Genomic DNA, 27,408 nt, shown 5'->3' with positions numbered 1-27,408 from the left:
TATTTTTCAGTTGCCCACACTGAGGATTGAACCGCAAGGACCCGTTGTACAATGGTTAGAGTATTTAGGAAAATCAATTGTAAAGAATGATATTCTCCTGAAGGTTGAAGGTTCAATCCTCAGTGTGGGCAACCAAAAAATACAATTATGAATTACTTAGGACCTCTAGCTAGTCCTGGCTGACGGAACAAGAGCACACTAGCCCCGTGGAGTAAATAAAGGGTTCCGCTCAAAATTCTGCCCAAATGTCCGAGTTTAACAGAAACATTCCCAAGTTCGAGAAGATACACCTGAAGAAGGTTAGAGGTTACATCGACCGAAACATTGTGGAAATCACATTCAAGATGAGAACATTAGTCCAATGAATTTAAATAATACAAAGTTTTGTTTTATTTCCATTCAATGAAAAACCGGAATATAACATAAAAAAATTGACACATTCCTCTCTTAACACTGCCCTGATTTGAGCTCTGCTAGCCCTTTGCTGTATTATAGTCCAATGAGTGTGAAGCTAATTCAGAATCAAACCTATTGATAAGATGATCACCAAAAATGTTTTCCAATAAACCGCAATAAAACAAAGACTTAATATTACTTGTTTTGATCCGACTATTTTTCTCATCTTGAGTGTTATTTGTGCTACATTTCAGTCGGTGGAACCTTTGACCTTCATCAGGCATGTTGGTTGTTATCCTGGAAAAGAAAAGAGAAAAGTTACTGGCTCCATAGATGGTTTCGTATTCTAGGAATGTTTTTTGTTTTTTTGCTGTGGTTTTGCATGTGTGAAAAATAATTTGGTTGACAAAGGGGAAGCAACTCTAATAAAATTTGACAGGGGATTATCTTCCTTTTATCATTGAAATTTTGAGAGGTTATACAAATTTTTGTTTTTTCTACAATTAGAGATTCCCATATGCTGCTAATTTCTACGCTTGCTCTGCTTTGTAATTTTTCTTTTTTTTTTAGCATATGTGCTGCTGCTTTGAGTCATAAATAAAGACTGTTGGATATTCATGAGTGAAACTTGGTAGACAAGTCAATCAGAGATCTATTTATATCAAATTGCAGAAAGGATTATGAATTTTGTTAACAATTCCATGAGTTGCCTTTTGCGGTGACTCACACTATAATTAAAACAAATATCATGAACACTTATTTGAATATATTCAGAACTTGAGGCAAAACTTTTTACCAAAATTACTGAAAGCATTACATAATTGGAAAAAAAGGTTGATATGCCATAAAAAGAAAGAAAACTAATTCAGTATTATTAAACCAAGTGTTACAGTTCTGAAGATGGAGTCAGACGACTCAAAAAAGCAGCACATATGCTAAAAAAAAGAAAAATTACTAAGTAGACCAGGCTTAGAAATTAACAACATTTGGGAACCTCTAATTGTAGAAAAAAAAAAAAAATGTACTCCCTTAAAATTTAGGCGATGAAAGGGAGATAATTCCCTGTGGATCTTTATTAGAGTTATCTTCCCATTGTCAACCCATTTTTTTTTTTACACATAAGAAACTGCAGCCACAAGACAGATCAACTCCTTGAATACGAAAATGTCTACGGAGCCAGTAACTTTTTCTCCTTTCTTTTCTTTTTCAAGACAACAAGCAACAACGGTGGTCGAAGGTTACAACCAACCAAAACGTTGCACAAATAACATTCAAGATGAAAACAATATTCCGATTAAAACAAGTATTATTAAAGTAATCAAGTGTTTCTCTCTCTCTGTTCCTATTGGATCTTTTTTTTTTTTTTCAATTTTTTTTAGCTTCATGCTCAGATCCAAGCCGAAGCAGCTAAACACTCGAACATGGGTGAACGGAGGCATACGATGCCAGTCGACACTGCACGTACGACTGATGAGTTGGTCTTTGATTTTTCCGGCCTATCAGAGTAAGTATATGCTATTTTCGTTTTGTTGTTGTTGGGGGGCAGGGCGGGTAGTCTCTCACTATTCTTTACGAGTTAGCAAACTTGAAGAGGATAAGTCATTATGGAAAGGAAAGAATGACAGTCTGTTCATACAAAATTCACTTAATTTTATTGAACAATTAAAAAAATATGAAAAATGAAAGTTCAAAATGCCTTAAGGAACATTCCTGAGTGAGAGATGTTTTTTCTGTAATGCTGAGTGCGACGTTTATTTCCTGACCACCACAGCATGATGTGACACAAGGTTTGGAAAGTGGGATTTGAAGAGTCAGCACCTTAGAGAAAGAGCACTCTGGAATGCAAAAAAAAAAAATAAATAAATAATGCCTGAGCAGCCCTGTCAGCATTCCTGGGCAAGGGCAGCTCAAGAGATTAGCAATGAAATAACCCCTTCTCAAAGGGAGGGTCGACCTTAAACTGCACAGTACCAGAACAATATCTCGGTCATTATGGAATAAGACAACTCAACAATGCTCTAATGCTGTGTGCAGTTACGTGTGTGGATGAATAGGTGTGGGAATATGTGCATGGGATTTTTTTTTTTTTTTTTTTACAAAAGAATCACCATTTATCAAAGCCCAGAGGCCACTCGAGGATAAGGGTTAAATAGTGTACAGTAGTCAAAGGAGCAATATCATAGTAATCGTTAGAAGTGTAAATTTGGTAAATTGGATTACTTAAGGGAAACGGCTCATCAAGAACTTGTTTACATTGGACTTGAAGAGAATCACATTGTAGTCAGCTGGAAAGCAGGCAAACGGAAGAGAGTTCTACAGGTGTGCAGTTCTAAGAATAAACATGCCGTAGTATTGTTATTGTGTATGTGTGTGCATCTATTAACTTGTGTATGTGTGTGCATCTATTAACTTGTGTATGTGTGTGCATCTATTAACTTGTGTATGTGTGTGCATCTATTAACTTGTGTATGTGTGTGCATCTATTAACTTGTGTGAGTTAATTGATCGGCATATGTGCTTTGCTGATTGTACAGTAGTTTGTGAATATCTCTCGTATGTGTGTGTGCTATTGTTTGGAAACCTTTTGTCCCCCCCCCTCCTGAAAGGGGCTAGGCAAGATTGCGATAAACACACATGTAGTCTGAAAGAAAACAAGAAGTAAAGGGAAGAAAAAGCTGTGGTTTAGGGTTCTTCTAATTATGCACTGATTGCTTGAAGGAAACAGTTGATTTGAGATTTCATCCAATGAAGAATCAATGTGTAAATACAATATTTACTGCCGCTGTTACTTCTGAACAAATTGCATGAATGTGCAACAGTGTTCATGTTGCATAGATCATAAATGTTGTTACTAATCATAATTTTTTAAATAAGATTGCTTTAACGTATAATCTGATATAGAGCTGAATGTCTGTGTGTGTGTGTGTGTGTGTCTGGTCACGAATAGGCTCCTATATGGTTGACTATTTTAAAAAAATTGATTACATATAATGATAGAAGATGTATCGAGACACAGGAATGGGTATGTTTGATCTGGCAGAACGGTGGTTCATTAAAATTGTGGGGTCTGCGTTCGCGCCTGGTCCACAAATAATGGAAATAAAAATTTAAAAAAAAAAAAAAAAAAAGAAAAGACGTTTACAAGTGTTTTTGATATAGATGTACATAATAATACTTTGATAAGTATGTTTTAACTTAAATAGAGATGGTATAATAAAATTGTGGGGTCTGAGTTCGCGCCTGGCCTCCATAGAATGGAAATAGGCACAAACTTTAATAAAGACTTTTCATATCTATCTGCGTATGTATACTTTGATAATTATGTTTCAGTTTGAAGAAATATGTTATAATAAAATTATGGGGTGTTCGTTCGCACCTGACCTCCATAGAATGGAAATATGTTACAAAGTTTAACAAAGTTTTTTAATATAGATCCACAGAATATTGTGATAAGTGTTTCAGTGTGAACAGGTATGGTATAATAAATTATGGGGTTTATCTATTTTATTTTTACTTTCATCATATTTTGCTTTGGTTTTGATACCCCCAAATTCGAAGCTATCTCTTTACATCCCTTCCTTTTCATAACCTATCATACTTTCATAAATAAGAGTCCATTTTCTGTAGGCTGTTTTTGAACCCAGTCAACAACGGGTACTTTTGCTAGTATATATATATATATATATATCTATATATATATATATATATATATATATATATATATATATATATATATATATCATGCCCTCTTCACCAAATAAATCCAGTCTGTGGGCTAAATTAGTTATTCATGATGAATGTAAATGAGGATTTGAATGTCTATCAGAGAAGCACTTTCACTCGTACTTCAATTAATAAATTTTACTGAATTAAATTAAGATAATCGACTTGTTGTCTCAGTCAAAAATAAGGTGTCTCACGGGTCGTTCGGCATTTTCTCTTCCTTCTCTTTTTCATCTTTTCATTGTATTTAACATCATGTTCAGAAAATGAATACTCAACGTGGTCTAAACTCAGCAGGTCAAATTTTCATTCTGCCCCCGAGAGAAAAAAAAAATGTCCGCTCTTTTTAACTCAATGAAAATTCAACTGCAAAAATGCAAAACGAATGTTCATTCGCATAAATGAACCTTCAGCATCGCACATGAAACATTCAAGGAGAAGTAATCAAATGTGAAAACCATAAGCTGCCCCAAAATATATATAGTTATCTCCCCTGTCCTCATTAAGCATTATGCAGTAGAACCCTGGGATATGATGGCCCTAGGATATGGGTTTTTCAGGTTACGGTGTGGAATACAATGTTTTTCCGGCCTTTGATTATGGTATTTGACTCGCCTTACGGTGTTATTTATAATGTTATTTGATTATATACATATGTGTATTATATACTGTACTGTGTTTGGTTACTAATTTTTAATGCTGTATCCCCGGAGTTTTACTGTAATTGTAAAAAAGGCACAGGGATGCAACATTTTATCTACTGTATATAAAATAAACTTAATATGTGTGTGTATATATATATATATATATATATATATATATATATATATATATATATTAAATTTATTAAATTGGGCCCGCCCTGTTGATACTCATGATTCCACTGCTTCCTTAGAATCTAAATTTCAAAAGAAATTAGTAATGTGGTTGAAAAGTGGTGTACTCCCTTCTGACATTTGATTATATACATGTGTGTATTATGTTAATAATTTTTAATGTCTTATCCCGGGGTTCTACTGTACTGCGCCTTGGTAGTCCCAAATGGTCACCTATCTGGTACTAGCCAAGCTCAGCATTGCTTAACTTTAGTGATCTGATGAAAACTGGTGTGTCAATTGACCATCCATGCTGTAGAACCGCGGGACACAGTGGCCCTAGGATACGTTTTTTTCAGGTTACGATGTGGAATACAATGTTTTTCTAGCTTCTGGTTACGGTATTTGCCCTGTCTTACAGTGTCATAATGTTATTTGATTATATACATGTGTATTATATCCTGTACTCTATTTTGTTACTAATTTTTAATGCCGTATCCTGGGGTTCTACTGTATAATAAATCTAGAAATTGCAAAAAATGAACTTGTTGATTTTAATTTTTGATTAATTTTTTTATTTTATTTTTTATTTTTACAGTGATTCACTCTCTGAGAAAAGCCAGAAGCAAAGCAAACGATTTGCTCTTAATTTCTCCTCCTCACCATTACTGGGTAAAAAGTCAACAAGTAGCTCTCGGAAAACAGAAGCCAAAGATGTTCCACAATCTTCTAAGAGTCGCAATAATCATTCCGCAAGTTCAAATTCGGCATCCTCCTCAAGTATCCTCAGGATCGGCTCTGCTGGAAATGTATCTGGATCCCCATCACATATAGATGAACATTCACCTGTAATCAACTCTCGATCCCGACGGCAAGTGGAGGAGTATGAAAAGCAGCGACGCGCATTGCTAGGGCAGGGAGATCTCAGTCGCAGCAGAGATAAGGTGATAACATGCACATGTCTACCGTTACTTTTTTTTCATTTATTTATTTTGCTACTCTGTGTCTGCCGACTAACAGTGGAAAAAACAGTGGAAGTTGGGGGCAGTCCTGTTTTGAATCGAGTTGACATCTTTAAGGAGAAAATTTAATCTCATTCTAGTTTTCTTTCAAATTTTACTAATTGCAGACTAGTCATTAAATATTTTGAAATAATTTGGATGATCGTTAGAGAAAAAAAATTCAGAGTATTTATAATAATTACGTTGATTTTGAACTTATATATATTTTATATATATATATATATATATATATATATGTGTGTGTGTGTGTTTATTGAAAAAAATAAAATTTAATCTCATTCTAGTATTCTTTCAAATTCTTATTAAAGATTGCTCATAATTTTATTAATTGTAAACTAGTCATTAAATATTTTGAAATAATTTGGATGTTCGCTAGAGAAAAAATTTATAGCTGCTTATAATAATTACATTGATTCATAATTTATATTTTTCTTCTTTTTTTTTTATATATATGTTTATTGAAAAAATAAAGTTGAGCTATTTATCACACTGACAGTAACTTTAAAACACCTTCACGTTCACGATAGACAAAAAAGTTTTCTAATATCCTCAGTCATGTCTGTGATTGACATCCGTAGGTTAACTAATTTGCATATTGCTTTGAAAAAGAACATCTCATGAATTAACTGTTTTTATTGTTTTTTTATTTGAAGATTGTTTTTATTTTACTATAATCCATAGTTTTATTTTCAAATATTTTCTCAAATGTGGATAAATGCTTCATTTTTTTGGGGGGATGGAAAGAATCTATCTTTCACTTCTGTCGGTTGCAATTCTTAGTTTCTTCAATTTTCTCGGAAAACGCCAGGACGTAAATTATGTATATATTTTTTTTTCCAGAATTTACTTCAACAATGCTCAATATACAATCAATAGTAGTATAGAAATGTACTTATGGCAAGTAAGCTACATATAATCCTTTTTTTTTTTTCATTTAATCAAAGAAGTTCAGGTTAACTTTGACAGCTAGTTTTAATAATTCCTTTGATGGAATTAAATACTAATGCTTCTGTGTAGCTCGCTTGCCATCTGTGTAATTTTATTCTTATATGTTGAGGGAGGGGGAGGGGGTTACAAGGTGTGTAATTGATAGAGAATTTGTTTCCTATAGCTATTGTTGTTTGGCATGATATGCCAGAGTAATGGAACGATAAATATCCATATAAAAATCATGTCGAAGGTTGCATGTTATCTTTTTGCTGTTAAGAATTATATCAAAATATGAAATTTGCACTTTACAGAATGTTTTGCATTGTGATGAGGCTTGTTTTTTTGTTTTTTTAAATTTTTTTTTTTAAAAGTATTGTTTGAAAAAAAAAAACATGTTTGCACAGTGTTCATTAAATTACACAAAGTTTGCTCACTCACTATGCCCGTTTCAGCTAATGTACACATACATGCACTATCTCCATTATAATATCTCGACAACAATTTTTCCAACAAAGTCAGATGTGGATTTTCACACATGCAATATGGTCATTAATAGTTTCTTGATTTTTATTTTTGCAAGTACCATATATTTTCGGTGTATAAGACGACCCTTAACGTTAAAATATCATCTTTAAAAAAACAATATTTCATAAGATACCGGGTGTTGCAATCTCTAGCCTAGACTAAACAAACATGGTTTCGTGATTTAGCAGGCATCTTATACAACTGATATATGATACATTTTTGAAAATTTGCTCCAATTCTGTACCTCATCTTATCTGATGGTCGCCTTATACTTCGAAATATACACAGCAATTTTAAAAAATATTTTTCATTTTTACCTCAGATATCTTAACTGTGAAATCGATTATTTTAGAGATTATCAATTTCATGATTATGAAATTCATAGAGGAATTTAGCTATACCAAAATATGTGCACAGTGGGGGGGGGGACATGAGGACAGATGTGTATATATATATATATATATATATATATAAGTATTTTTTTGTGCATGGCTGCATGTATTCACCTATAAAATTGCATTTCAGGTCAATTTGTGCATGACAGAAAACTTGTATACTAATAAATATGCAGTGATTATTATCTATATAATAAAAGTGAACGTACGTATATCCAATGTGTTTTTTGGGGGATGTGAGGAGGAGGAGGAGGACGTAGGAGGATAGGGAATAAATAAGATGAAAAGAACAAAGAGTAAAACAGAAGGGAAGGAGTAGGCTGAGGAGGAGGAGGAGGAGGGGAAGAAATGCTATGAAATAAATCAAATATGAATCAACAATAAAAAATAGTTTCTTTAAAAAAGCAAAGAGAATGTCATCTCGATTTAAAATGTATATTTATGGAGGTATTTTATTTAACAAATGAATTGATATCAGGTTGGTGCAAAAATAATTTTCTTTGATTTGAAGTTGACCATCGAAAAGACAACATTATTTTTTGAACCAATCTCTTATTTAGTTTTTATTGGAAAAATGTTTAACCCTTCCGACCTTGCACGGTCGATATATCGGCCCGAGCAACATAGCTAAAATAACAACACGGACGATATTTCGACATTTTAGTAATACGTTATCAAATAATTTTGCTAATCTGCTATTGTCATTTTGGCCAATCATTGCTTAATCGGGTCAGTGTTCAAATGATTAAATTCGTTAAAAAAAATATGCTTGAAATTCACTGATTGTAAACAAAGCATTTGCTTTGAAGAAAAAAAAAACTTTCATTTTTATTATTTAATTAATTTAGTCATTTCTGCTATTAATTTATTCCATTTAATTTTTTTTTTTCCTTCTAGATTAATTAGTTTTGTATACAGCATAATCATGTTAACAGACCAAAGTTAAGCAATGTTGAGCCTGGTCGGTACTAAATGAGTGACCATTTAGGAATACCAGGTGCTGTTTTTGCTCTCCGTTTATCTTCGCATTGTTTCCAGTTGTGCTGAACTTCTACTTGCCATTGGAATTTAGCAGTGCAAATTTAGGAGAGGTGTTAGGGTTAGAGATTGCGCAACACTAGCTTCACAATTTCATGCACAGCTACGTTTACAGATGCTATCTACTATCTCTTAAGAGTAAAAAGTGGCCATGTAGTTTTGTGTGTTTTTTTACATCAATTTGTTTTGTTTCAACGATTTCAAGCAGCGAATAGGAATTAATTTGCAAAGTCAGCTAGTCATAGTATGTGTACATGCTAGCTTCCATCAGTCTTGATAGACTATGGATACCCACTGTAAGGGTGCCTGCGTATGAATTTTTTGCGGCAAGAGTTGAGCAATCTCCAACCATGCCTTTCCTGAGTGGGCATTGTTAAATACCAATGGCAAGTGGAGGTTCAGAACGACTGGAAACAAATGTCGAGATAAGCAGAGAGCACATACAATGCCTAGAATTCCCAAATGGTCACCCATCTGGTACTAACCAGGCTCGATGTTGCTTTACTTTGGTGATCTGATGAGAACCGGTGTGTCAACGTGATTGTGCCGTACATAAGTATCATGGTTGGAGAAGATTTATTGACGAAATACAAAAGTAAATGTAAAAGAGGAATTTAAAAAAAATAAACATTTGATATATCAAATTAACCAGAATATATTAATAAAGGAAATCCAAAACTATATTAGTAATGTAAAAAATGTATAAGTATGATATAAGAAAAAAAACTGTGTGTGTGTGTATGTATGTGTGTGTGTATATATGTATGTATGTGTGTGTATATATATATGTATATATGTGTGTGTGTATATATATATATGTATATATGTGTGTGTGTGTGTATATATATATAGGTATATATATGTGTGTGTGTGTATATATATATATAGGTATATATATGTGTGTGTGTGTATATATATGTGTGTGGATATAAATATATGTATATATATGTGTATATATAGTTGTGTATATATATGTGTGTGGATATTTGTGTATATATGTATATGTGTGTGTATGTGCTTATATGTGTATGTATGTATATATATGTGTGTGTATCTATCTGTGTATATATATATGTATATATATATGTGTATATATATATGTATATATATATGTGTGTGTATCTATATGTGTATATATATATGTGTGTGTATCTATATGTGTATATATATATGTATATATATCTATATATGTATATATATGTGTGTGTGTATATATACATATATGTATATATGTGTATGTGTGTATATATGAATGATAAATCAATATTTTTAACTTTTCTACGTTTTTAACAAGTAAATAAGAATGTAAATATATAAAGTAGTAATAATAGTAGGGGATGATAAGTAGTATAATTTATTAATCTGAATCATGTAAATACAACGCTGGTAAATTAAAAAATATATCCATTTTGAATTTGGAGACCGGGACGAATCTTACAGGTATGGAAGGCAATTTTTTTGATAGCATAGATAGGTAAGCCAAATTGATCTGGAGCAGGAAAGTAGATCCAATGTCTGAAACATTTTTTTTGTTCTCGTGATGAAGGGAGGTGGTGTTTGATCAACACTGCTGGGGAGCCCTGATTTAATAGGCTTTTTTGTTTTTAAATTCCCAAAACAATGTTTCATGGTAGACAACTAATGATCCCTTAAACAACATTAGAACTATTGTAAATTCAAGAAAGCAAGTTGATGTAGCGATTGCAGGTGATTAAATGACTTACTGACTAAATAGTTTTCCAATGAATTATAAAAAATATAAAAATAAGTTTTTTTTATATAATTTTAAAGATTAAAAAACTTCCAAGACTATATATATATATATATGTTCGTGTTGGGATGATTAATCAGACTTGGAATCAAAAATCAGAAGATTTGGTTGAATCGGTATCAGAATCAGAAAAATTTATGCCTATTTTCCGATGCCAAAACGATTCTTTTAATTGCTTTTTTTTTTTATTTGATTTTGTTTAAATCAAAATCTTCCATTGCTGGTAATAATGATAAAATAATCAATATTTATTGATTTTAAAATGCCAGTAAAGTTAAAATCGATAGATCATCCTCCACAAGTTTATTTTGATGTTTATGAAAATATCTGCATATTTAACGTGTTTTTTACGAAAATCAGGGGAAATAACAATCTTATAATTAAATAATTATAGGTTTATAAAGAATCGGAATCGGTAATTGTATCGGAATCAGGAAAAATATTGGAATCGTCCCATCTCTGGTATATATACATATGTGTGTGTGTACTTGCTACATCTAGCCACACTGAGTCATATATGACGAAAATATTGTCAGTAAATGTCTATATATATATATATATATATATATATATATATATATATATATATAGATATGTGTCTCTTATCTAAAGGTTGGGTTGTCTGGTGGTGGAAATAAGTTTCCGATTAGTGCAAAGCAATAATCTTTTGTAAAGATTGGATTTATCGGATTAGTGATAATCATCATAAAAATATATGTACTAGTATTTCGTCCATTGTCAGCAGCGATGTTTGTTGACAGAAATGATTAGGTAATTGGACTGCTGATCACATTTCTATGTGGTCGGCCATTCAAATTTTGAATCTCAGCTTCAATACCCTTGTCATGTCTAGCCACACTGATGAGTCATAAATGAAACTGCAGTCTATGGGTGATTTTTATATATAGTGTGTAATGTATGTATCTAAAAAAAACAAAAAAAAAAACTGTATGGATTAAATCTGGAAAAATGGAAAAAAAAAAAAAAAAAAAAAAAACAAGGAAACAAATCAAAAACATTTTTGGTTGACTGATATTTTAGCACTTTTATTAAAATAATTTTTTTTATCACTTTATTTTTATATTTTTTTCTTTTTTATCAATAATTTTTTATTTTTTTATTTTTATGAATAATGTTATATTTTTTATCAATAAAAGAATTGGATGAAGATTGAAGAAAAATATAAAATTAGGAGATGAATTTCCATAGATTTCATGTTCAATTTAATTTATGTCATGATTAAAGTGCTGGTATAATACCATGACAGGCCAGTTTTAAATTGCTATTTGAATGATTTCTTAATACTTTGAGTTCACACCAGAAAAGATATATTGGCACTTGGACAAAAGGACATTCTGTGAATTTGGAGCCCAAAATTAAGATGGGGGAGGCATTCTAAGTAAGGAGTAAGATGTTTGTTTATATTACATTTAAATTTCTGCATGTCAGTACTGTCAGGGAAGCAGAGAGGCAGTTGCAAAGACTAGCAGTTCAAAGAAAGAATTTATCTTCTATTACATAAAGGGCAAATGTCTGTGTATTTGTATGTCCACTAAAAACTTGTCATTGCATCAAAGTGGCGTAAACATGGTATCGTTAGAAAGAGCAATCTCTCGGACATATAATATCAAAAAATTAGAAAATAAATCGTCAATTATTTCATGTAGAAATGTGGTTTTGTGTGAAGGGGGGGGTCAGGTAAAAACCTTGCTTTCGATGCTGTTCGTAAACCATGCATGGTTCTTTCATTTTAAGAAGATAGATTTGCAGCATCATAGTATCTGTGTCGTCATGGTTCCATCGATAATGTGTTTGCTTACAAACTTAATTTTTGCAAGTTAATGTTACCAGCACGCAGCATTTTTTTTTTTTTTTTTTTTTTTTTTTTTTGCTTACTAAACTTTGCTTTCGGTTGCGCTTCTAGCTGATGGCACCCAAGTCCCGTTTTTTTGTTCTTACAGCCAGGCAATGCCAGGCGCTCTCCCTGCTGGTTAGAATAGAAAACTCTCTGACATCTCAGGATCATCACAGTGAATAGATTGGATTTAACTGACTGAGAAGTCAGTCAGATGTATGTACGTCGATGGGGCACTAGAGCAGCAGTTCATCAGAGCACATTCTATTGAAGCACAAGGATACAACATTCCAGTGATGAGACAGAGGATAGAGCTTGATGAATAGATTAGAGTATTATATATTAGATTAGCGATTCTTTTTTGGTATCTAAGAGGAAGAGACTAGTAAATGGTACATCAGTCCAAATGTGACAGCAATACTCTGTGCATGGGCAGATGGTGGCTTTGTAGAGATATAGGATGCTGGCAAGTATGATAAGCATGTTCTTTATATTTGTTCTAATTCAGGTTACCTGGGAATGTTAGGCCAAGGAGTTTAAACATTTAAATCTTGGGTAAAATTTTATCTATTATCCATAATTGCAATCAATGGTTGAAAAGGTTTCTTATACGTGTTAAAGGAAAGGGGTTCTGTCTTAGTAGCATTAAGTGTTACCATTCATTAGTGTTATCATTCAACTGCAGATTGGAATGTATTTTCGAAGGATTCAGCCATTGTCTTGGATATACACACCTATGTTTTTCCCACAAGTCTTAAGTAGAATGTGGTGTCATCGGCAAATATACCCATCTCTGACTCAGTTTTATCAGGGAGGTCCAATGATCGATCCTTGGGGTACCCCTGCATTTTATTTCATGTTGATTGCCTGAACTGCCATTAAAGACAATCTGAATCTTTCTTTTAGATAGAAAAGATCTAATTATATTGAGTATTCGTTCAATAATAGCATAAGAATTAATTTTCATGAGAAGACCTTCATGTCAGATTCTGCCAAAGGTCTTAAACTAGGGTTTCCTAACCTTTTTCGTCAAATGCCCTAACCCTAACCCATAGACTGCTTGGATACCTACTACCACCCACCTTCCCTACATAAATCCTTACATAATAATATTAGTAGTAGTGTCAGTACATAATTACAGTGAAAATAAATAAAGTATATTTCGGTGTATAACACGACCCTTGAAGTTAAAATAATAATCTTAAAAACCCAATATTTCATAAGATATCGGGTGTTGCAATCTCTAGCCTAGGCTAAACAAACATGGTTCCGTGATTTAGAAGTCATCTTATAGAATCGATATATGATAAATTTATTAAAATTTGCTCCAATTTTGTATCTCGTCTTATCTGACGGTCGCCTTATATGCCGAAATGTACGGTAAATGAACATTCATAAAAGTTTATTCAACGAAATTCTTCTCTGTCAATCGAATGGGAACAGTAACAACTATAAATCAAGTGGATTAATATATCATGCCATTGCTAATAAAATAATCAATAAAATAAAAATAATAATCACGGGAATCACTGATCAATCACCAATCAATGTGCAGATTGTTTTAGATGATCAACAACTAATTTTGAAATATTTGGTTCCATATTTGGTAGAAAAAATTTTAGATCACCACATTTCACTACATCCATTCGGTTTCTGTTCCGAGGACCGATTCGATAGATGAGAAAAACTTGTTGAAAATGTGAAATAGAAATCAATCAGATTCAGGAAACACTTAAGAAACTTTGTCAACATTACAGGAATGAGTTTTGAATTAATTTTCCCAATTAAAAACAAGTGTGATGCAATCAATTTCCACATTAATTATGAATCCTAAAGAAAATGGTTCAAGAAAAACTAGTAATGTTATTGGAAGCTCTCAGTCTTTCGCCACCCCCTAAAGAATCTCGGGGATCTCCTATACGATAAATTTGACCATTGCCCACATGAAGTATCATAACCCCCCCCCCTTCGTGTGAATAATATGGACCCGTTGGGAAACCGTGCCTTAGATATATCAAGTGCTATCGCTTTAGCTTCACCGGCTCTCCAAACTTTTCGAACAGGTGGCCATATTGCTAACTTTTTAGAGCTACGAGGGCCAAAATAAAAAAAAAATGATCTGAACGTTTTATATTCATTTGCTCATTAGCTTTGCTTTTTAGCAAAACTGGTTCTCCAAAAACCTCGTTTTGTTTTTTTATTTAAAAAAAAATTATTTTCAGAACAAAAAGAAAAACCATTACACTATTTTTACACATTTCCATTTTAAAAATATTTCCTGAATATTTTTTTGTCCTCTAAAAGAGCTCCATGGACTGGATTAAAGACGTTGGCTGACTGAATCTGACGCACGGACAGTAGTTTGGAGACTCCCTGGTCTAGTGCATGGTATATGTGTTTAGAGATGACCCTTTAGATAGCTACAGTATAACATGATTGTCTAAATTCATACTGATGGTCAGAAAGAAGTTTAGCGAGATGGTGGATTATGGCTAGACTGGTTAAAGATTACAAGATTTTAGCAGAGAGCAGTAGAATGATAAGGTGATACTTGTAAGGGTTGGTTCTATCACCGGAGTTCTTACAGCCTGTTTGAATTGTCTCGTCATTTTGAGTAACAGCTGATTGGTTTTTGGCATGAGACATAACTTTACCACAAGGTAATCAGCGGTCCTAAAAAGAGCCATGGGTATTCGTCACACAAAAATCCTCGGTAAAAAGCAGGTTGAGAAGTGAGGATTCCTGATCTTGACAATCTTGGAAGCAGGTTGGGAAAGTGACAGTCTGTGAGAGGGAATGTGCAATGGAGAATTTATGTACGCAGTTACCAGTTGTGTTTGAGTAGCTTTAGAATCCAAGCCAATCACAGTGGTAGATATCAAAATCCCCAAATACATGTACATGCGCACTCGGATCTAGAGAGTGCTATCAGACAAAGTTGAGCGGTTAGGTCGAAGGAGAACAGTATCTCTCTCTATCTCTACTATTATATAAAAGTCACTTTTTGTGTGTGTGTGTGTGTGTGTGTGAGAGAGAGTTCCTTCCTTATAGGTTCCGAAATGGCTGAGCCTATCTTTCGCAAATTTCACACAAAGGTAATTTATATGCCTGGCAGCGTTTTTAGATATGTTTTGTACAGAAATTCACCTGATAAGTATCGAAAAAAAAAAAAATCCAATCTTACAAATAGCTTTTCTTTCTTATAGATAAAAAGAATAATTTTTACAAGGGAATAATTTACATTACACTGGCCAAGGGAGATAATAAATTCTTAGTAAATCATTTCTGCTTAAAAACCAGATTTATTATAATCTGGAGATATAGCTTGATGGTAGAACATTCGACTACAGATCGAATGGTCCCATGTTCAAACCCGGGTATACCTCACCATTTTATTTTTATTTTTTTCTTATTAACGAGTTCAATTTACGATAAAAGAAAAGATACCATTTAAAATCACTACAAATTATTTTTTCGTTAACATATTTTAAAACTAAACATTAATCAGATGTGACTTTTCCAGGGCATTCATTGTCAAGCCCAAATATCAGCTGACATGATATTGTAAACAAACACAGATGGAATTTGATGAACGACATTATCATTATTATTTAAAAAAGTTTTTTGCGAATTAGTCCACTGCGCAAATTATTCCTTGTAATATATAATAATCAATAGAGGATCGATTCTATAATGATACATACACAATCTGCATAAATTAAAATATCATGTTTAAGTGTATCGTATGACCTGGCAACGCCGAGCGGCCAGCTAGTATGAAATATAAACTACGTTGTTTTGTACATTTTTTTTTTTTTTTTTTTTTACTCATGTTCACCCCTTACAAAACATACCGCCACTTGGATGACGGGCTACTATTTGGGGCATGTCTTGGAAAGATTAACAAGATATTTGTTTGTTACATTTAAACTTCTGCATATCAGTACAGCCAGGGAAGCAGGCATCAGGAAGGGAATTCCAAAGTCTAGCTGTTCGAGGGAAGAAACTATTAGAATAGAAAGCTTTCTGGCATTTAGAGATAACAACAGTGCAAGGGTGAGATCTTATTGCTAAGCGGGTTTGTCGAGATATGTATGTCGAGGGGGTACAAGTGAAACGAGTTCATCAGAACACATTCTATTAAAATATTTGTAAAACAGGCACAGTGATGCAACATTGTGGTGATGGGACAGGGGTTAGAGCTTAGTTGATAAAGTGGGACCGATTAGATTGACAATTCTTTTTGGACTTTATCTAAGAGGGAGAGACTAGTGGTAGATGCACAAGCCCAGATGGGGCAACAATACTCCATGCATGGGCGAATGGTGGCCTTGAATGGTGCACATCTAGGTTTGATCATTTGATTATAAACTATAGTCTTCATAGTCATATCGTCAGAGAAAAAGTATTCCAAACATAAACCCCAAGTTTGTGCATATATTTGTCAGTTTTATCGGAGAGAAGGAGGAGTGTAGGTTAGTTTCACTTGAAAGTAGGATAGATATCTTACTTTCAAGTGAAACTAACCTACACTCCTCCATCTCTTCAGATCGATTTGACATGACTGAATACCTCCTTCTAAGGAGTTTTTATTAGGAGAAAGGATTCTACGTCATCAATGTTGGTTCTAAACTGATGGTTCTGATATTTGTGAATGCAAGATTCAAGGGAGGAGGCGAATGTGTTTTTTGGTGAGAATCCAGTTTGAATTTGTTGTATTTACTTTGTACTGTCATTTTTTTTTTATTTGATAACGAGGTGGGCAAAGTGGGCGTTTGATGCTGGTCATGAAGTAGATACCTATTAGTTGATTAATGCTGTTTTGTCTACAGCAATTTTTCCCTTATGTTTATGGTTGCTATTCAATCAGAAAGAAATATAAACAGACGTTAGCTATCATAATAGATGAAATATGATTATAGTTTTTATTTTTCATGGTAAAACGATGCATTAATGAACCCTCTCTTATCTCTCCTTTTCTTTTTCCCCCCTTTTCTTCCTCTTTGTCTTCTTTCCTCCCTCTCCTTTTTTCCTCTTGCATTTTTCTCCCTCTTCCTTCGTTTTCCGGTCAGCACTGCACTGAAGAATCCTCACACCAAGTAAAACCAAAAGTCCAGTTCATAAACAAATAATAGATATTTACTTTTTTTTTTTTTTTTTTTTTGAGTTTATAAATGATACCTGTCCGCATAGGTGAATAACAGACTTAGAGCGTCTAATCTTGACTTGATCAGATCGAGACACAAGTCCTATTAGCAAATTTTGTTGGCTCAGAACCCCAAAGGGACTCAGGGACTCAACCTGATGGGAGCCGACAGCAGCCGAACTATCTTGTAGCTCTGCCATAACTCACTTGCCCCCAAACATTATCCTTCTAACTCATTTAATTTTTATCCTTTAAGAACTCTCTTCCGTTTACCTGCTTTCCAGCTGACTACAATATGGTTGTCTTCAAGTCCAATCTAACCAAGTTCTTGATGAGCCGTTCTCCTTAAGTAATCCAATTTACCAAATTTACACTACTAGCGATTACTATGATATTGTCCCATTGACTACTGTACACTCATTAACACTTATCCTTGAGTGGCCTCGAGGCCTTGATAAATGGTGATTCCTATGTAAAAAGAAAGACTTATGGGTCTTATTACAACATAAAAAAGCTGAGTGTTGAAGGCGAACATTTTTTTTATTGTTATATCATCAGATTATGTAGCAATGTTTTGTCACACACAAACTGCTATATGTGCTATGTAATGAGTGTGGTTATTTCGACCATGATGATCAGTTCTTTGATTATTTAATATGAGAGATGTGGCTGAACTTATGTAGTGGTTGATGTCAAAATAATTTGAAACCAGTTCTTTCCAGTCAAATAACCATCTCATATTATTGGTCCCCCAACAAAGGAGAGATTGGACCTAATAATTCACTCCTGTTAGTTTGTTCGCACTTTTCTCAATAACCACTCGTTGAATTTTTTGTTGAAATTTTGCACAAACATTAGTCATGGTGAAAGTAAATTTTTGACAAAATGGATTTTCCAGGATAACTCTGGTTGCCTCCTTTCCCTAGAGGGTATTATAAAATTGCCCCAAATTATTCATCTATTCATTTGCTTACATTTTTCTTAATAACCACTCCTTGGATTTTTTTAAAATTTTCCACAAACTTTAGTCATGGTGAAAGTAAATTTTTGCCAGAATGGATTTCCCAGGATAACTCTGGTTGCCCCTTACACCAGGGGGATTATAGAGGTAAAATTGCCCCCAAATTGTTCATCCATTCATTTATTCAAACTTTTCTCATTAACCATGCCTGGGATTTTTTTTTAAATTTTGCACAAACATTAGTCATGGTAAAAGTAAATTTTTCACTCATGGAGGGGGACCCTGCATGCTTGGCTTGTTTCCATTTGACAGTTCTGTATTTAAGATTTTACATGCAGCAGTCATAATGCGGAATATGGGATAAAATGAGAGACGCTTACTTGGATTGGTTTGCTTATTGTTCAGTTTGCCTTCTGCTTCTAATTCATCTGTAATCTAACAATCTCTTCTTTCTTCCCTGATGATGACATCTTTTTTCACCCAGTTGTCTTTTCCTTTTTCTCGTGTCTTTGAGTTATCTGCCAGACAATCTGTCATTGAATGGTTAAAAATAGAACCAAACAGAAGCGAACCATCATTTAAAATTTGCTGATTTACCTGACACTCGGAATTTGTATTATTTGGATTACTGGTCTCATCCTAAGTGTTAATCACATAATATTTCAGTTGATATAACCTTCAGCCTTCTTCAGGTGTATCTTGTCAAACTCTGTAATCTTTCTGTTGAACAGAATCTGTACAGAATTTTGAATAGCCCCATTTATTTAATCCACGGGGGGTAGCATGACCGAGATGAATTCTCAAGTAATTTATGATTATATTCTAAGTATCGTCGGCACTGAAAATGGAACCTTCAACCTCCAGAAAAGTGTCACCTACAGTTGAATTTTACCTAGTACTTTGTCCGCTACACCATGGGTTCTCGCAGATTGTGAGAATAATATCTGAAAATGAGAACATTAGTTTAAAATAATCTATCTCAAAAAATCAGAACCATAATGTTAAAACTGAATATATTAGATATGTAAAAATATTAACATATACACCATGCCAATTAGGTGTGTGACTGCTTTTGTGAGTAGTTACTTCTATTGCACAACTTATTCCAAATGTTTTTGGCATTGAATAACGAAAAGGGGTTGATATGTCATAAAACGAAATCAACCAACGTCTTTATTAATGAGTAAAAAAAATTTCTTGATTTTTTTTTTTTTTTTTTTTTTTTTTTTTAACGATTTAACTTGATGCTTTTGTTGGCGAATTTATCTATTAATTGGCATTGATAGTTTTTTTTTATTATTTATGTTTTGATATATGTATTTGTTTTTGTTTTATCTTATAAAACATATGAAAGATTTCATAAGCTATAAATAGACTTACCCTCCCCTCTATTCTGATTATTGATAAGCTAAATAGGATAAATTCAAGATTCACTGATAATTCTCACCAATCAGTTTTCTAGGTTTATTTTATGCGACAACATGGTTGTGCTTATCTTATCTATGTGAACAAAATTATCTTTATCAAAAAAATAAAAATAGAAAAGCAACTTCATTTACTATTAATAGAATCTATTTTAGACAGGGTTTGCCTTTTTTCAAAGCTTATAAACATTTTTGGATTTTATTACTGTGAATTTATGAATTATGTTATATTTTTAAAAATTTCTTTTTTAAATTTTTTTAAAAAATTTTTTTTAATCATTTTGTCTTGATACTCCAATTCTGTTTACACCTGTCTAATAATTACCTCATTCTTCCACTTTCATCTCCTACTTTTTTCTTCCAATTTTTTGCTCCCATCTAACCACTACCTCTTTTGCTTCCACCCCCATTTCACCACTGCTTCTCTTTCTGCTCCTATCTAACTGCTACTTCTTTCTTTCCCAACCCCATCTGACTAATACCTCCATTATATTTTTAACTGCAACAGATTATTTCTATGATTTTTTTTTTTTTTTTTTAAATCATTTTGTCTTCAGACTCCATTCAGTTTACACGTGCCTGATACTTTTCCCATTTTCCATCTTCATCTGATTTCTATCTTTTTCCTTCCATTTTTCTGCCCCTATTACCTTTCTTCTTCAAGCACCCATCTGACTGCTACCACTCTTTTTTATGACCTCATCTGACTGCTACACATTTCTGCTTCCATCTCTCTTCTTTCTGACTTAAATCTTATCACATTTGACCTCTACCTATTTTCTTTCTACCCTCATCTGACAACTACCTCCCTTTTTTTCTGCCCTCATCTAATCATTAACTCTCTCCTTTCTTCCTCCATCTGACCGTATGTTTTGGGTGGCTTTTAGAAATTGACTTTCAAACTAACCTATCTCTGAACAATCTTTGTCTTCTTCCCAAATCAATTCATTACTTTGTCCCATGTTTTGTTAGCATTCTCATCCTAACATAAAAATATCACTAAAATTTGACATGAAATCTCACCAAAATTTGACATGAAATCTCACCAAAATTTGACGTGACATATCACCAAAATTTGACATTAAATCTCACCAAAATTTGACATGAAATCTCACCAAAATTTGACGTGACATATCACCAAAATTTGACGTGACATATCACCAAAATTTGACGTGAAATAGAATACAAATAATGATGCTTAGACATAGTTTTAACAGTTCTCCATAGAAGCTAATCTAAAACTTAATTGCACGTTAGTAAAATGACTTCATGGTTATAGAATTTCTTCTATGAAGAACTACATATAGTAGATGCAGATAACTTCATTTGTAGCACCTGTTGAAATCCAACTTCCATGGAAACAGAAAATTGGCAGTCGCTCTGCAATGGCTTCCATGAAAAATTGTGTCAAAGAACATCACGTGCCGTCAATCATCCAAAGCTCTCCAAAGTGTGTTTCACATCAATGTTGATTGTTCGAAGCTGCATAATAGGCTGCTTAAGACATGGAGGGGATCAGTTAATGACGACCTAACAGCGTGTGACCCAAGCAAGATGGTAGCAGACAGAAGAAATTGGAAGTCATTCATGAAAGTGTTTTGTTTCATCACAGAGACACAAAAAAGTGAAAATACTTAGATAATAATGCTCTAATGTATTTCACGTTTGTACATACATTATCACCTTTCACACATGTTTAAGAAATTGAGATTGTCTAATCAGCAGAGATGGTGATCGGTGATTAATCTGATGTCGGTAAGATAAACTATTGCAACTTTACATGTCTTAAAATGAATACTTCCAAAATCAAATTCTGGTTTCTCATTAACTAAAACAGCACAATCTTAAATAAGTATGTTTCAAAAAGTGACATTTCTTTTATTGATTTATCGGATATTTACAAGGTGCCCGAAATAAGTTTCCATACTTTTTTTCATATGGGCACTTTTATTGATAGTACACACATGAAACTCTAGTCTCCTTCAAAGTAATCTCCTCCGGCTGCAATGCACTTGTTGTACCGTTCCAACAACTTCTGGAAGGTCCCACGGAAGTCGTCTTGTCTGAGCGTGTCAATGACCCTCATCACAGCCTCTTTCATCTCCTCAATTGTCTCATAACGACAGCCTCTTAGGTTTTCCTTGAGCTTAGGGAATAACCAAAAGTTACAAGGAGCAAGATCTGGACTATATGGATGGTGAGATGTTTTGATGCACATCATGGTCAGTTTGTGGCAAGGATGGAGTTGTGGACTGGTGCATTGTCCTGGTGGAAATGCTATTGACCTGATTTGAAGAGTTCTGGCCTCTTCCGACAACATCTCTTCCCGAATTCCCTTAAAACCTCAACATAGAATTCCTTGTTGACTGTCTGTGTAGTGGGAACCCAGTGCATATAGTTCATGTGCATGCTGTCAAAAAAGGGATCATCATTAGTTTCTGGATGGATTTGCTCTGTCTGGCTTTCTTAGGTCTAGGAGAGCCAGCATGCTTCCACTGAGAACTGTCTCTTGGTCTCTAGGTCATAACAGCAGATCCAGCTTTCATCACAGGTCACCAGAGCATCGAGAACTGTGGTATCTAAAATGATCAGCTCAATCACCTCCCTGTTGTCATGACAACATCTTTCTTTCTGATCTTCTCTGAACACCCTTGGAACAAACTTTGCACAAATCTTCTGCATTTTGAGTTCCTCATAAATAATTGTGTGTACAGTTCCCACACTGACATCAAACTGTTCACTTATTTGTCTCTTGACACAACAATCCTTATCCATGAAATTCTTTATTTGGCCAATCAACTCTGATGTTCTGACTTCCTTACTCCTCCCACACCTCTCCTCATCCCTCACAGACTCCCTGCCTTCCTTGAATCTCTTATGCCACTCAAAAGCTGATGCTCAATTCATGCAATAGGCTTAATAAATAAAAAAAGAAAACTAAGGAGTTCTACATATAATAACCAGCTAGCTTGACCTCAATAACACAAGATGAGGATGGACTTTTTACTTTTATTTCTGAGGAAAAATAAAAGAAAAACAACAAAAGTTAAACTCTTTCTCTGACAAAGGATTTTAAAATCAAAATTAATTAGAAAAAAAAAAGAAATGACATTCTTTTTAAAGCAGTTTATCTGTTTAGTCTGTATTATATATAATATATATAATCACATATGTAACCAAAAATGTTTGTATAAATAAAAAAATTATATATATATATATATACATATATATATATAATTTTTTATTCATACAAACATTATTGGTTACATATGTGCTTACATGTTTCAGCTGTAATTTGTATTGGAGTCTAGCACCATTAGGTCACTAGTCTCAATTGTGATTTTATATATATATATATATATATATATATATATATGGCAGTATAGCTTAGTTTCCTAGAAGTACATCTACTGAAACAGGTGTCTACCAAAAAGTGCTCAATGAGTTAATAGAGCAAGTATATTAAATTTATATATATATATATATATATATATATATATGTGTGTGTGTGTGTACATCTTTACAACTATATTAACTATTTAACAGGGACCTATCTCAACACTCCACTGCAGTTTCATGGTCAATCAATTCATTAGAAGTATTACTCTATATATCTGTATGTATTTGAATACGAGCTGCAGCAGTTTGACTACAAATAAATGTTTTCAGTTGAATCACATATTTGGTTCACATCTTGTGATTTGAATCATCTCCTAAACTTAGTTCAAGAGAAAGGAATTCTTACTGTCTACAATTCTGGTTTTTATATTTTTTCTTGATTTGAGTATCAGACTTGCATTATATTTGTAAATTAAACTGGAAATATCTGGTTCGAATATAAAGCAGATCAGCACATACGTTAATCTTTTCAATACATTTTTTAAAACTTTTCTAATACAATTTGCATGATAAAAACAAAGCAAGAAACTACTGATTTGATACAACTCTCTTGATCTATATCTGTATCGCTTTCAGGAAACCAAACTGACAGCATGAAATCAAGAGAGGTTGTAATTTAATTCAAAGTTCTTTGTTTAAAAAAAAAAAAAAACTTTGGTAAAACTTGTCGAAAGCGCTGTGTTTTGAGGTTGTTTTAAAAATGGAATGGAAATTAAAATTTTGTTCTGTTTTAATTCTTTTTCTTTTTATTTTTTTTAATTTTGCCAACAAAATCGAAAATAATCAAAAAAATAAATTTAAAAAATGTATAGCATGACCACCGATATGTGCACAATTTGCAAATATAAGAACTTTTATGCAATAATAAAATTTTGGGAACTAGATTTGTTAATATGGCCTGGTTGTTCCACTGAAAACTTACCTGTAAAGAGTAGCTTTTTAGTGGTATTATCCCCAATCTTCCCATGTTAAGAACGGCTTTCGGAATAAACACCCCCTACCTTTCCATTTTAAGAACAGATTTCAGAAACCCCTCCCCAACCTCTCCATGTTAAAAATGTTTTTCAGAATAAACATCCCCTCCAACCTACCCGTGTTAAGAACGGCTTTCAGAATAAACATCCTTTGCAGGTAAGTCTCAGCGGGACAACCAGACCACATTGACCAAAGATTTAAATAGAAAAGTTTCTAATATAACATGTTGTATTGCCCAAAATCATATGTCCGAAAGCCAAACACCATGTTCTTTTACGGAGATAAGTCGAATGTGCCGCTGCACAAAGTGTGTCCTCATTGTTTTACCAATGAAAAGAAGATGCTGTTTTGATATGAGTGAGAGAAAGGGGACAGTTTTTGAAAAATCTAAACTTCCTTATTGGAAAATTATGTTTGTCAAACATTTCTTAAGTAAAATGTGGAACCAGAACAATTTTGAAAAAAAAAAAAAAAAAAAAATGATTAAACTGGAACGGAATTTAAATTTCCATTCCATTTTTTTAAAACAACCTTAAAACAGAGCACTTTCGACAAGGTTTTACCAAAAAAAATTTTTTTTGTCTATTTTTTTGTTACCAATCTGTATTTTTCAGGTCGTCACTAGCACTGAACATGTGTAAATGTTTGGTAGGGTCTCTCAATCAGCTTGTTTGTAAACCGGCTTGCAAGATGGACAACTGTTTTTTGCACCCTCCCATGGAACGTCTGAAGATATTAGTTCCTTGTAGACTTTAGGGAGACCACAAATGCTGCTGACACATCTCTGAACCATCGCAAGTTACCTGTCCTGAACAATACCCACCCTCTTATATATATATATATTTTTTTTTTAATTTTTTTTTTTTAATTTTTTAATTATGTTCAGATGATCCTGTTTTTTTTTTGTTTTTTTTTTATATCACCTCGGATAATTTTTTATTTATTTATTTTTTTTTATTAAGAAAATCAAATTTTGTGAAGAGAAAAAGGATGAGGTTAGAAGCAGCCATGTTTTAAATTTTGCCAAAATTCAACTACAAGGATTTTATTTGTATTCAAAATAATTGAAACATTTTAACTGCTAAAAGTCATAAAATTTGATTTTCTTAAAAAAAAAAAATACCCACCCTCTTATATATAAATTTTTCTTTTTCTATTTTTTAATTGTGTTCAGATGATCCTGTTTTTTTTTTTATATCACCTCAGATAATTTTTTTTTTAAATTCGTCCAATTTTACAACAAAACATAATGTATAAAATATGGCAGTTACTCTAAATAACAATAGTTGTATGCTATTGCTATTTAATTAACAAGAAAATTATATTTTGATAGTTCGGTTTTTATTCATATCATTGAAGATTTGTAAAAGAGTGACTTTCTCTGCCAAAAATTGAATAAAACAGAATAAAAAAGAAATTAGTAACGCTAAAGTTATATTCAATTAGACTTTTAAACATTTTTTTTAAAGCAATAAGATATGATTTGTATATTTCTGGTCATATCTTTGGATTTTGTTTTTCCATTTTCCTAATCTAGACTTAATGATATTATTTATTTATATTTTTTATTTTTTGGCTGAAACATTATGAAAAAAACAACTATGAAAATGACGATAACAAAGTCCGCAAATAAATAAAAATATTAAGTTAATAAGTCCACTTTTTTTTATTTATCCTTTCATGATGACGTGTTTAAACATTGAACTATCAACAAATTCACTTAGAAACCTCATCTGCTAATCAGATACATTGCTGACGAATATTATCTGATGCTGAATTATTTATTTGTTCAAATTGTTTGATCATTAAACTCACGGCATATATAATCAACTTTTTAACACACAAAATCAAATTTACAAAAAAAAAAAAAAATTCACTGGATTTTATTGGAAAAATCACTCATTCTTAATACCACAAGTATTTCAAAATTTATTGAAAAAAAAATAACATTTGCATCATTCTTATACTCTAAGCATAATTTTTAAAAAATTATTTGCTTTTTTATGAACAATTCATAGCAAATCATTTGAACGAGCATATGTATTTAAAAAAAAAATTTTTATTAAAAAATATTATTTTCTGGGTGTTTATTATGAATTACACTTAGTTAAAAATAAACAAAAAAAACACATAAAATCTTTATGATGTATGCAGTTGTCACAGAACAAAAATGTCATATTCCAAAAATCATATAAATTTATCAAGTTGGATTTTTTTTTAAGAAAATTAAATTTTATGAAAAAAGTGGAGAGAAGTAGGAGGCCAGGAGCAGCCATATTGTTTTCAATTTTGACAAAATTCAACTATAGAGATTTTATTTGTATTCAAAATAATTGAAATTTTTTAAAAAGTCATAAAATTTGATTTTCTTAATTAAAAAAAAAAGCTATTTGAAAAATTTACGTGATTTTTGGAATATGATATTTTTGTTCTGTGGCAAGTGCTCCAGTCTATGATCTCCCTTGTCCTGACTTTCACGAAAAACACTCATCTAGTTGAAACCACTATCAATAATTTCCCTCACTCTTTATCTGTAGATTCCATGAACAAAGCTTCTTTCTTAGAACTGCATGCTTGTGCAACTCTGTTCCGTTTTCCTGCTTTCCAACCGACTACAATACGGTCGTCTTCAAGTCCAACGTAAACAAATTCTTGATTAGCCGTCCTCTTATTTCAACTAACGATTACTACGACATGTTCCCTTTGACCACTGTACATTCATTAAACCTTATCCTTGAGTGGCCTCCGGACCTTGATAAATGGTGATTCCTTTGTAAAAAAAAAAAAAAAGTACATACATGATAAAGATGTTTCTGTATTTTTTAATCAAATGTAATTCTAAATAATTGTCATTTTCTGTTATATATTTCTTCATAAAAAGGTTAGATTTTTTTTTTTGCATAATACGAATACAATTTTTTTATCACCTACCTTATGAGAACTGAGGAAATCAGTTCTTAATTATGAATTAAACAGCGTATAAAAAAATATTGTTCCTATTTACTTGCCTCCCCACGAGGGCAGTGTTAGACA

The 27,408-nt window shown here is 32.6% G+C and overlaps 1 protein-coding gene across 1 annotated transcript in view; it reads left to right on the top strand.

Annotated features, from left to right (window-relative positions):
• LOC145283970 (WD repeat-containing protein 91-like) overlaps window positions 1-27,408 on the top strand; it is a 222,075-nt gene that overhangs the window by 111,469 nt on the left and 83,198 nt on the right. Inside the window, exons 5-6 of the mRNA XM_080133067.1 lie at window positions 1,776-1,900; window positions 5,533-5,878. Of these exons, the coding sequence (XP_079989193.1) occupies window positions 1,776-1,900; window positions 5,533-5,878 (471 nt within the window). The remainder of the gene's footprint in view (window positions 1-1,775; window positions 1,901-5,532; window positions 5,879-27,408) is intronic.

This window comes from Euprymna scolopes, chromosome 8 (assembly GCF_053919585.1).
Source record: "Euprymna scolopes isolate OS-2025 chromosome 8, ASM5391958v1, whole genome shotgun sequence".
NCBI classification, from domain to species: Eukaryota; Metazoa; Mollusca; class Cephalopoda; order Sepiida; family Sepiolidae; genus Euprymna; species Euprymna scolopes.
Note: the sequence above shows the minus strand (reverse complement) of the source record. Positions and strands in the feature narration are given on the sequence as shown.